Source organism: Hippichthys cyanospilos, chromosome 10 (assembly GCF_059441005.1).
Source record: "Hippichthys cyanospilos isolate Australia breed blue-spotted pipefish chromosome 10, RoL_Hcya_1.0, whole genome shotgun sequence".
Classification (NCBI taxonomy): Eukaryota; Metazoa; Chordata; class Actinopteri; order Syngnathiformes; family Syngnathidae; genus Hippichthys; species Hippichthys cyanospilos.
Genome location: NC_142378.1, coordinates 12,126,807 through 12,139,962, shown reverse-complemented (window position 1 = coordinate 12,139,962; position 13,156 = coordinate 12,126,807). Strand labels below are relative to the sequence as shown.

The 13,156-nt window shown below is 37.6% G+C and overlaps 1 protein-coding gene across 1 annotated transcript in view; it reads right to left on the bottom strand.

The window, feature by feature from the left end:
* The window catches only part of LOC148417100 (3',5'-cyclic-AMP phosphodiesterase 4C-like), a 32,767-nt gene extending 20,587 nt beyond the window's left edge, over window positions 1–12,180 (bottom strand). Inside the window, exons 1-3 of the mRNA XM_088425852.1 lie at window positions 12,079–12,180; window positions 10,296–10,472; window positions 10,076–10,164 (exon numbers count right to left, since the gene is read on the bottom strand). Of these exons, the coding sequence (XP_088281978.1) occupies window positions 10,076–10,164; window positions 10,296–10,472; window positions 12,079–12,180 (368 nt within the window). The remainder of the gene's footprint in view (window positions 1–10,075; window positions 10,165–10,295; window positions 10,473–12,078) is intronic.
* Window positions 12,181–13,156: the final 976 nt, after the last annotated feature.

Genomic DNA, 13,156 nt, shown 5'->3' with positions numbered 1-13,156 from the left:
TAAAAAAAAAAAAAAAAAATTGGTTTTGAAACAGAGGCAAGATAAATTATTGGTCTATTTTGTTTTTATGGGTATTAAGTCACTGGGTTATGATGAGAGGAAAGCTTCCGTTAATCCAGTGATTGTTAAAGTGTGATGTTAGTACCATACGTAGGCCGGGATCCCTTTAATGCTGCATGAAAGAATCGCTGAAATAAATGCTCAAACTGTACGCTACAGTGAACTGAACTTTTATTTGAACACAGTGAAGTACATTCACTTTAGCTGCAGTTAACCCTAAAGCACTATTCACTCACTTGTAATTTAAGTACAAAGAAATTTTGTGATCTTAGAACTGCTTGTTTTCATTTATTAGGTAGTGTTCCCTCATTTATTGTGGGGGTTATGTTCCTAAAAATACCTGCAGTAACTAAAAGCCGCAAAGTAGAAATGTAACTTTTTTTTTTAGTCTTTTGTGCTTTTGTTCCCTTTTAAATGTTGTTTCTCTTGTTTAAGATATTTGATATATAAATAGATTAAATTGATATTTTTTGTTTGGTCCAACTAAGAAGAAAAATAAATGAAAATTCATTTAGAAGAGGTTGATTTTTTTTTACATTTAAAAAAAGAGCTAATTTTGACTTATGACAAAAGGAAGAAGACATGTTAAAAAATAGTGGCATAAACCTATAATAGAAAAAACATATGGCCGTAAATGAAAATCCCCGACAGTGACACTACAATAACTGATCCGCAATTTAATGAGGGAACATTTAATACAGTATATATTTTGTATTTCTCTGTGGCCGCCATTGCAACACTGCATGTGTCTGCAAGAAAAGTGTACAAAAAGGCAGATGTTTTTAGTCCATCCATTGATTTTTAAAGACGACTCATCCAACTTTTTTTTTACTTTTTTCCACAGCAGTTTTTTTTACTACCATTTGATATAAATATGTCCTTATTTCACACTTAAAATACTATCTTTATTGTTTTATGATAATAACTAATAATTCTCAGGTGAACAAAAACAGCGGGGCTCTTTGATGGTCAAATGAAGGTTTTGTTCTGCTGAACCCATACAAACGTTCAATATACTGAGAGCATTCCTAAAATTCAAAAAGTCCAACATGGTATGCCACTTACCCATTGGATTGGAGCATTTATTGGTTTCAAAAAAACTGAAGAGAGATTTTGGAGTCAAATTTATTTTAGCAATCGTCCAAACTCCCAGTAGACTTTTGAGAACTAAAAGACTAATCCTAGGGAGACCTTCAATCAGTCATGGATTATGTGCAACTATGTTAAGAGTCACAATGTCAGCATGGAAAATGACAACTCGAATGCGTGTGCGTAATGTGCTCATGGGAAACGAGCCTGAGGGATTGAAGTCAATTTCTCTTGTGGTACAAAAAAGAACAGTGACGACCAGATGTTATTTGACGAGGAATGACACAGGACTGGTGTCAAAGGTCAACCCACGCATATACAAACACATGCTACCTCCTGTTTTCTTTTCATGTAGCGTGGGAATTGGCCGCGAGGCCTCACACATCACACCAGGAAGGAGGCAAGAGGTGAGGAGGAGAGAGTCCAAACAGATGAGGGAACACTGCATGGAGTGAGTGTTAGCGTGAGAGCTGTTAAAGGCCGCATACTGTACTTTGACGAGTCAGAGGGAGTGAGAGCGCAAAGAGGATGTTTTCTTTGCACAGAAATCAATTGTAGATTTGATTTGAAGCAGAAGAAAAGTTTCCTTTGTGCTGCCAACTGCTCTTTCCTTTCTGTGTTCACGTCTTCATGACAATATGCAGGGACGAATTGTCCACGACCTATGCACTACACTACTGTGAAGACTTTGAGCGCCAAGTAGCACAGCAAAAAAACGCAACTGCGCCCCCTGCTGCCCTCCGACAGTACGGTTGAAGGGCAGCAGAAGAAGAACAAAAACACTGAGAAATCTTCTATTTCACATCACACCGCAGTGAAAATGCGTCCTCATTTGTACCACACGGTACCAGCCAAAAGTTTGGAAACACCTTCAAATTCAAATGATCTAAAATACATACAGAGGTCATGAAATTCAAGCTATTAACTTTTGAAAAAGCACAGCTGGGAACAAAATACTCCAAGTCATAAAACATCAGCCACATTATAAACTTGCCTGAGAAAATTTCAAAGTGTGCAAAGACACGATCTGGACAAAAGATCTCGATTTTGAATGATCTAAGATATAAATCATTGTTTTGATGATCTTTTTGCACACATTTTTACATAAATACTTGAATCAATATTGTTTCATAATGTTGATGATTTAAGTATTATTTAAATAATGAAAAATGAAAGTGTGTTTCTGAATGTTTGCCTTTCACCTATATTGCATTTATCAGTGGTGGGCTTTGGGGGTAACCAATGCCTTCTCTGCTACTCATTAAAGCACATTTATTCATGAATATTTTTAAATAAAATTCTTGTTCCTGGTCTATTAGCTGTATGACATATGCCTGAAAATTTCACCCCGTATAAAACGCACCTGTATTGTCTGCTAGCTGAGGGCCGCATTTAAATGTGCGTCAAGCCATGGCACATCTTGGAGCCACTTTTCAGACAAAAAAAAAAAAAAAAAACATCTGTTCACCTCAGGTGTCATGTATGAAAGTTAAGTAGGCAGGCAAAAGCGCAAGTGAAGCATGTTACGTTACACATCTGTGATTTTGCATGCGTACCTGCGTACCAGTTATGAAGTTACGTGCACCCAAGGTTAATAAATCAATTGGAACAAAACTGAATGTCAAAAATACTAAAAATAATTGATTTTAAAAGGTCTGGAAATTAAATGATGCTCGATTAACCTTAAGCGTGCTGTTGAATCTCAAGGCCTGGTGTCATATTGGTGTTATGAGGCATATTAATTTATGCAGGACTCATGATGATGTCACTGAAGGCTCAGGATTTAAATGTACGACCCGCCAGCATGTTTGTGTCACTTTTCTTTAAGTACTTCAGCTTCTCAAATATTCAAAATACATGCACATCAGGTTCACTGAACAATTCCAATTGTCCATAGGTGAAAATGTGATTGTTAATGTTTTTTGTCTAATATGCGCCCTGAGATTGGTTGTCAACAAGTTCTCCAAGTACCCCACCTCTTGCCCAAAGTCAGCTGGGATAGCCTTAAGCTTAGCCACGCCCTCATGAAGTAAAGAAAATGGATGGATTACAGCAAACCAAAACGAGCACCTTCAGGAATCTTTTTATGAAGCACAATGACACTACAGTATACTCCTGGGGCCTGTTGCTCTCCTCACCAACCTGACCGACCACAGTAGACTACTGTCAAAACAAAGCAAACACTCAACGGTCAACATCTGATCTCAGAGTAGTTACAGTTCTAAATATAGCCGGGGGAAGGACAAGATCACGTTCAAGGCAGGTCATCAGTTCTTCTTAGTATATATACACAAATACTGTACATAGTGTATGTCAAGTGGCCTTCGCTTGTGTTCCCCACAGATAACAATATTGTGTCACTGTGCAACTGCGTATTAAACCAGGACAGGACAACCATCCACATTCACACCATCCAATGCACATAATGTAGAACCGTACTCAGCCAATTAAGAAAAAGTCATTTTGCTACTAATTAAAAGCTGCTAACCACTTCGAGAGCATTACTATTAGGGCTCAACCGAATAATAGGCCGGGCAATTAAATCAGCCCGTTGTGGTCGTCGATCCACGAAATGAGTGGTTTTGCGTAGCTGTTTGGGACACAAATTTGGACTTTGCATCTCATGTAAACTGAGAATCAAGCGCCCACTGACGGTCCCTAATGATTTTTAAACAACATTTCATTTGTGTTCAAGAGTGCCATTGATTCACCGATTAATCTGTATTTTCTCCTGCCAAAAATCAGCATAGAAATCTTTATCGGTTGGTTCTAATTTTTATACGGCAATTTTTTACAGCAAAACCAAAACATCACGTTTCTACCAGCTTTCCCTTTCATACAATGCTCTCCATATTGTGCTGTTATTGCTTTCCTATTTGAAAAGCAGGGTCTGACTAAGCCAGTATGTCCGACCCTGGGTGTTTAGGCCAAGAAATTGCAACCCTTTTTTCACTCTGACCATTTATATATAATTACAATTGATATTTGTGGACTACATAAAGGGTCGATTCACTCATCCATGCAGAAAGTTATTGATCAAGGAGTCTATGAGCGAGGATTAGCTCTGTCTCTCCAGTAGCGCACACGTCAATACAGATCAGTATTAACATCATTAGAAGCTGGAAAGGACAGTCACACAGTAGGCCAGAAAGCAAACGCTAAACACACCCATCCACACACACGGTCACAGAGGGCCGTGATTACCCGCCCTGTGGTCGAGGCCCAGTTTTGGCTCCGCTATCGATCTAAAAATCGAACAACCTGACATCACACTGACACACACACTTGGATAGGCTAGTTCAGGACACACACACACACGCACACACTGATTCTACCTGGGCCGCTAACAGGCCACGCTGCGCTCTTCTCTAATCGTGTTCATATAGGACTAATTGGACAGAGATCCATGATGGTGCCACTTCTTCCTCTAATTGGCTAAAGGCAACTAAGAAGCAGACAGTCCTCAAGATCACAGTGGGGCGGACGCAGCAAAAAACATGTCTGTTTTTTTTTTTTTTTTTTTCAAAGCCTTGCTTCGCCGTTTGCGGTGTTTATTTTTTCTAACTGATAACCGTGTCATGAAACTGGCTTCATGTTTGCCTTGTATTATGAACATGTTGCAAACAAACCAGTGTCAAAAAGAGAGGACAACTCCACATGTTTGTAATTGTAATGACGCAACAGGCATGTTGACTTATGTAACGCAACAAGCTTTTTTTTTTTATAGCGGTGCCTTAGCCCTTAGGCCAGTTTCACGGTTGAGTTGACTTTTCTCACAACTTTTAAAAGTATTTACAATTATCATTAGGAGGACTTGACCATTTTTAAGCTTTTTTTTTAATTGACTGATTTTTGCAGGTTCTTTTTATTACTTTTGCAGGGTATTTTTATTCATTAAACATTTTAAAAAAATCAAACAAGGATAATCATGTTAAAACATTTGATGCAAATATAGGGAAAAAAAAGTGGCTGGCGTGTTGATATTTTTGCTCTGTTGTGAAGTTAAACATTATTAAAGGACAAAGTATCGGCCAATATTAGCTCAATATTAGCTCTTTTAAAATGAGCAGATGTGTGTTTGTGTGTGTTTAACCCTAACCCTAAAACAAGAATAACTATGTTCAAACATTTTGCCAAAAAATGATCAAGAAAGTCCTATTTCTGCTGATTTTTCTCTCTTAAAAAGTTAATCATCACTAACAGACCAAGTACTAGTCATTATTAGCGCTTTTAAAATTTGCAGCTGTTTACCCTGTGTGGTTTTTTTTAACATTAACATATGACAATGAAATAATGTAAGGTTAATGACATTTAGAAATTCCCCAAAAATCGGTTACAAAAAGGCAGATTTTTTTTGGTTGATTTTCTTCTCTGAACGTAGAATTAAACATTACAAATACAACTATCATGTTACAAAAAAGTATTTTTTTGCTTTGTGCGTGTGTGTGTGTGTTTTTTCACTTTACCATATGACAATAGAACATGTTTAACATATTACAGCAAACAAGGATAGTGCCAAAACATTCCATGCTAAATTTGGCGAAAAAAAAGGATGCTGATTTTTTTAAATTTTTTTCTCTGTGTTGTAAAGTTAAACATTTTTAAATATCGGCTGATATACAGTAAGCTCTTTAAAAATTGGTAGGTTTTTGACCTGTGGAGTTTTTTTGTTGTTATGGTAACGCATTACACAGAAACAAGGATAATTACATCTATAAACTCCCCTGTTCCCCTAAAAAAAAAAAAAAAAAAATCTGCTAATTTTTGGTGATTTCTTTCTGTTGTATAGTTAAACATTGAACAGTGAAACATTCTCTCTGTAGTTCATCCCTTTTTTAGTGATAAGCATCAAGGGAAAATTATTTCATTCATATATTTTGTTTGAATAATCAGCCAGTTAATCAACTATCAGATTTTAATCTGCCAAATATCACAATTGGCATCTCCAAAAAATCCATAAGCGTCATCAGGATCCAATCATTAGCTTTTTATTAATTGGTGCAAATTGCTTCTATTGCTAGTTACATAATTTCATCATTTGCATTTATGTATTTTCCTTATTTATGTCCTATTCTTGTTTGTATCACAAAAAAAGGTAGCATTTCTATTTGCTCATGTACTAAATGACAATAAAGGCGATTGGGCTTTATTCAATTTTACCCTCAAAGCCCAACTGCGTTCTCCTATTTCTTAAAACCTCTAGCACAGAGACTCTTTTTTTTTCCCTTGAGTTGATCATCTTTTTTGATTGATAGTAACCATGATTCCTGTTGTGGCCAACAAAAGTACAGTAAATGCAGTCACACAACGATGCCAATTTGCTGACACCAGCTGTGGCTTCATGGTTAGCTTGCCTTTTCTTTTTTTTTTTAAAAACCAAATATGAAAAAAATGTGTTTAAAACTCGCAAATTTTCTTGCATTTCCTGACATGCAAGGAATGACTTCTCACAGAAGCATCACAATATATCTGCTGTCTGTAGAGCAATGAGCAGCCATAGTTAGAGCTTGAGAAGGTTCAGTCCAAATGAGAAGCTTCCAAATGGCTGGACAAAAACAATGAATTGTCAATTATAATCACGTCTGACTCGAAAAAGCGGGAGCTCTGGCGAGCAACTCTTCAAATTACAATGCACCAACCAGCCATAACATTGCAGTATGACATTATACTTACGATAATACATTATTAAAATAATAGAACGTGTTTAAAGTGCATGGGGGATATAAAAACTTTCAAAAAATTATATCATATGTGTGGATATTAGATTTTAACTTACTGCGAGTGTGTGTGAAACCTATTCTCTATAATAAACAACAGCTCACTGTATCGTTAGTTATATAAATAGCGCCCTTACAATGGTATTGTGTGATAAGGCTTGTATATTGCATCATACGCATGGCAAAACATGTTGTCAGTTTACGATGACCTCTGATATCGCACCATGACTGTGCATCATGTCTTAGTGTGATGACACAGGCTGAGGCCCAAAGGGCTTGCTAACCTGCTGGGATGCCAAAAAAGTTCTCAGCTTAATGATGGACACCAAATGCGATACCTGCGTGTGTGGCATTTCAAAACCTTCTGTATAAAGCAATCAGTGTGCATTAGCATTATTCAGCTAGCCCTGGCCTTCATGGTTGGGTGGAGTTTGTATGTTCTCCCTGTGCCTGGGTCGGTTCTCTCCGGGCACTCCAGCTTCCTCCCACATTTCGATAATGTGCATGGCATGTGTATAGACACGCTAAATTGTCCTCAGGTGTTATAGAGAGCGTGAGTGGTTGTTTTTCTTTGTGTGCCCTGCAATTGGCTGGCAACCCGTCCAGAGCGTCCCCTGCCTACTGCCCGAAGATTGCTGGGATGGACACCAGCAAGCAACCAACCCTAGTGAGGATAAGCATCTGTAAACGATGGATGGATGGATTTGTAATGAAGTAGAAATGTTTTATTTGGTCTTTTATAATTGCTTTTCACCAAGCTAAAAACATAGTCTTTATTTTGATCTGAAAAGTCGATCCAAATTTTCTGTACAACATCCAAATTAAGAAAATACTCCATAGCCTTTTTATAGAGACTCAAATTCAAAGCAGGACAAAAAGACTATGCCTGTCAAAGTTTAACCATTTTTTTTTATTATTATTTATTAAATGTATGTTCTAAAGTAGTTAATTCATTTTAAGTGAATTTTATGTAATTGCTGTATTTATAATCAATCAATTTATTTCTAAATTATAAATGTAGATAGTTCAAATACTGATAATACTGGTTAGCTGCAACACATTCAGACTCTAATTCAAGGCAGGATTAGAAGACTACGCCTGTCAGTTTAACCATTTTTTCTAATGTATCTTTCAAAGTGGTTAGTTTTAATTTTGTTTGAAGGTGAATATGGTACATCTGGGATGCCCTACTACATTTTGTTCGCCGCCTTCATTTTTTGCTCTTAAATTGTGACTCTCATAAGTGACTTATTGTTGACAATTATTGTTCTCAAACTTTGTTCATAGTTGTATGACAGTTTTTCATATATGTATAAGAAGCTTATGAAGGTGTTTGTTCAAAACCGTCTATACAATTAATACAGTAATTGTTTTTGTGATGCAACAGTTTCAGTCTGGAACATTGACTGATTGCATTTCTATTATTTCATTTGGGGACTGAGAACATTTACATTCAAACAAAGTACAAGATGAAACCCAACAGTATTGAGGATTTTATGTTCATAGGTATTTCTGTAAGTTCAGCTGGTCCATAACGTTCTCTTTTTAGAAGTTGCACAATGGTCATTGTCTTCCCTTCCAAATCCAGGGTGTTCAAGGTTATCTCACTTTCACATTCACGCTCACTTATTTTTCCAGTAGATTTGGAAATGTCACAGCTCTGGTTAAAAGAATGTTGCTTGTTGTTGCACTCAATAAATCTCTTATAACCCACCACTGACACCACTGTGAAAACCCGAGAGAGCCATCATTATGATGGATGTATCCAAAAGACTACTAATGACACATTTGGATACACCGATGAAATATTGGCATGGAAGCATAAAACGTCAAACCTTTCAATGTAAAGTTCAGAGCATTCATTATTGTTTTAAAAGTGCACAAAGTGGCCAGTGAAAGTCACACAATGTAATTGTGTACACTCTTCCTTTGCTGCATGTTCAAAGTGTTATTACACACATGTGGCTAAACCATCAGGCCCATATAATATATACGGTTGACTGTGGGATCATTAGTTTTGTTTCTGTGAAGGCGTTTTACCAGCGGGAAAGCTTAAGCACACTTTGATCCTTCTCCTTCCCCACGCAGGATAAAATAACTTTTTTTCCCCGTAAAATACCATTCTGAAAATAAGTCATACTTCCTCTGGAAGACATTGACTGTACACTTCTTGGCATTAATACAACCTCGTTATTCAAAAGTATGCTTGATAAAAAGAATTCCCACTGGCATGAAACCTTTTGAAATTAACCTTAACCTGAAAAACAGCCTTGCTCCACTAAATAATAAAACAGATAATTAAGAACAAATTGTGATATTTCATATTTAATTTTGTATGCGTAAACAAAGTATAATTGAGCAAAAAAATCCAATTGCAATATGTGGCAAATTATTGTTGTAAACAATGTGATAAATATTTTTAAGTTGGGCACAGTATTTGCAAGTAGAGCACTCTTCAAGTAACTAGTGTAATTCACACATCCTACCGTCATTTGGGATTCAGGATGGAGTTTAAGTTTGATTTTTCTCCAGCCAAATGTTTGCAATGCGCCAATTCAGGATAAGGTCAATTTTTTTATGAGATTTGAAATAGACTGTAGGACTCATTGGTTGTTGCATCAGAAAGATTTTATAGAGCTCAAACATGCATTTTAAAGACTAAATTGTCCATTTGAGAGAATGTGAGTGTGTGAATTAAACAAACCAGCCACAAAGTCACCTGAGACAGACTCCGTCTTAACCGTTACCATAAACAGGATGTGTAAGACAGACAAATTTTAAAATATCAGACTTTTACTAGTAAGCAGGAAAGAACTATAAAGAAGTGTTTAAGGGAACATATGACAATGAATTTCAGTGATAGCAATGTATCTTAACTTTAGAGTTAAGACTAACATAAATTCATCCAAATTCATCAAGTTATCATTAGATGCATCCAATTTGTTTTTTATATTTAGTGTAGATGTGAACACCTATTAACATGGTTTGACGTGACAGAATGGGGGGGCTGGACCGTGCGGTGTGTTATTTACTATACAGGTTTCCACGTGTTGTGTTCACTGATTTATGGAGCAGGATATCACACACAAAAAAGTGGGGTGTGGTGTGTCCATGTTTGACGAATGAAGGTTTTTTTTGTTTGTTTTTTTTTAAAGGAGAATGTGAAGCAAAGTATTGCAGTTTGTGCGCCAACTCCACAGCATGCCTACCGTCTTCGTTTCTGCACGATATCGATGGGTCTATTGACAGCACACGGTGAACCGGCGATATTCCCATTGCGCATTTTCAAGTACCGGTCCTGGAATGAGGGGGCCAGATACACGCAGTTGGTTGGCAAACTCATGTTTTCACTGGATGGTCGGATTGTCCTTCCTTTCTTCTTGCTCTCCGCTAAGCGTCCCCTTCCTTCTCTCCCGGACACTCCGCTACTCTTCGACTCTCCTTTCCCCTCACACTACACCGGGTTTCCTCTGACGCACGGACAGATGGAGGAAAGCCCTCCTCGGTGTGTTTCAGATGCATGCCTCCAGTCCAGAGAATGAAGGAAGGCAAGGTAGCGCTGGCCTTTAAAGAGCCATTTCCTAAGATCAGAGTTCCTTGTCGTTCCTTGCAGCGGTCAACAACGTGAGAACACGAGCAAGGCGGTTTGTTTCAAATCCAAAGTGAGGGGAACTCTCTGAGGATACACTCCTCCCTCTCTCGGTCCCTCTATGGCTCGTTCTACTTGTCTCCTCCTTCCAGGCGCATGGCCACAGTGTGCCTTTAAAAAAACACATGAACTATGTGCGTGTGTATGTCCAGAATGTGTGTGAGTGATTCACTGCGTGTGTGTGAAAGAGGAGGGTCTGCGGTTGGGCAATCGAGTGTGGTTGTTGGAGCTGCGTCACGTGCGTCTGAATTGCAGTAAGAAATGACAGTACAGTACTGTATATGAACTAATGCGCATGCAGTTTTACAACAGCGAAAGTTGTGTAAAAAACACAGGCATATCAAATTACTGCTATAATTAAGAAGTTTGAAATGCTTTGAGCAGCATGCGGTCTACTGGTTAGCGCATCTGGTTTGCAACTTTCACGTCCACAGTCAGAAACTCAGCCCTTTGTGCTTGCACAAATTCTGGATTACACATTTTTAAATGCAAATGTCTGAATATTGTGGGATTCTCGACACGATATAAAATCTAACAAAGTGAAAGTATCTTGATATTTTACTTCATAACAAATGGTCCATCTAGTCACATTTGTTTACAAAAGCTAATCAAATAAATAAGTTTCTGTCTTCCATTCTAGTGGTTGGCATCGCAATGAATTGAAATAAAGATTCAAGCTTTGTTTAACGGAAAAGAATATTTACCACAAACAATGGGCAAACTAAAATGAGTCCCCTTTAAACAGGTGTTGAAACACTGAACAAAAATATTATTTAGAGCCATAGTATGCAGTTTCATTTCATTTTCATCAATCATTTACAAACCCGTGCAGGAGGCTGCTTGAGGCGTTATAGTTTTGTGCAAAAACAACAACAACAAACAAACAAAAAAACAGATTCACCTATTTTATTTTCTTCTGTGTTTCAACTACAGCCAAAGACTTTCATTTTGGTTCATCTGTAGTCTGTACAGGCACAAAGTTAAGTAGCTGAACTATGCACTACACTACACACTATGTACTGTATAACATATTAATTTGTAATTTGTAATTTGCATAGAAAACAAACTTCAAATTTCTATTTATGGGGTGATTTCACACTATTTATTAAGAAAATTCAAGCAGTCTGGAACACGGTCAAGTAAGGAAATCTCTTTGCAGTAATTGTTTTGTCATTTTCCTCAATTGGACATTTCTCCTGAATACAAATTGTATTTTTGTTGTGCATCCACATAAATACAGAGTTCTAAGAATGTAGGCAGAAGACAAACTGATGACAGTTGTCTTCCTTGAAATTCTCCAAAGTGGTGTGGACAGTTTTAAATTAAAAAATGTTGCCAGACCATTTACATAGAACTGACAGGACCTGAAATGTTTCTGATGCCAACGCCTGCCAAGATGGGCTACCAACAACTGTGAAGAATGCCAGCAGGGTATATGAGAAAGAAATGGCTTTTAATTTGGACTAGTATTTTCAAAGTTGCTATCAGCTCATTAGGATTCATTTTTGTACTCATTTTCTCATGGGAGCTGACATGATGGAACATGATACAGCACAATTGTACCGTCCACTGGTTGAGCTGCTCTGATGTTTTGCCCTCCCAAATGCCCTTTTTTATGCTCATCATAGGGGGCAAGAGGGGGGTGAGCCAAGTTGTCTCGGCCATTGCGCACAGTCTTTGGCCTGCTCGGGATATTCCTCACTGCTTTTTCTGCACCACGCGAATGTTTTGACAAGCAGGGTGGTTCAAGTCAGGGTGCAAATGTGGGGCACCAGTGCCCTGTGGCCATCCTACTTCACTCATAGCTGCCTCTCCATTTTCGATGCAAGACACAAAAGCGCACATGTACAAACCCCAATTCTAATGAAGCTAGGATGTATATTTTTTTGGTAGTTCTTCAAGGATTATTTTTGTTTTTAATCCCATTTCCCACATTTTTCGTAGAGAATGAATAGATTTTTTTTTAATTAAAGATGACCAACTGAAGAGCTGATATCCATTCGCATGGTGCACCTTTTAACTCTGTCAATTTTTGAGTAAATTAAAGGATTTCAAATGTGCCATAGACTCATAAAAATACGGGAGGTATTTTATACATTTTTTTGCTTGTTTGTTTTTTTTTATAATTATTGAAGTAGCCACAATCATCAGTTGCATGTCCGTGTTGTAGTGTATTTTTGAATATGAAGTGGGGAAGATCTGCAAATCATTGTAGGCCTATTTCATTTTTATTTACATTTTATGCAATGTCCTAACTTGGCTGGAGTTTGGGTTTGTACAAGAGATAATGGTCGCATGAGAGGTGCTAAGAAATAACAAAAGGGTGGCTGTCTATAGGTAATGGTATAGAAGTCACATACGAATCATGTTAGCGTTTAGACCCTGTGATTACCAATGATCATTAGTTGTGAAAAAATCTGAATGCATATCCTTTAGTAAGCTACAAGAGGATGACCAGTGAGTTACTCTACAGGGATGAATGGACTTGCTGGACCTCATATGTCATCAACTCATCGACAAATATTTGTCTTTTGAGACATAGGGCAAGAGGCTGACGCAGAAGTGTTGGCAGGCACGTCGTACAAAAAAATGGGTCAGGAGGGGAGGGACCTCAAAAACCTCAAACCACCATTCAAATGTA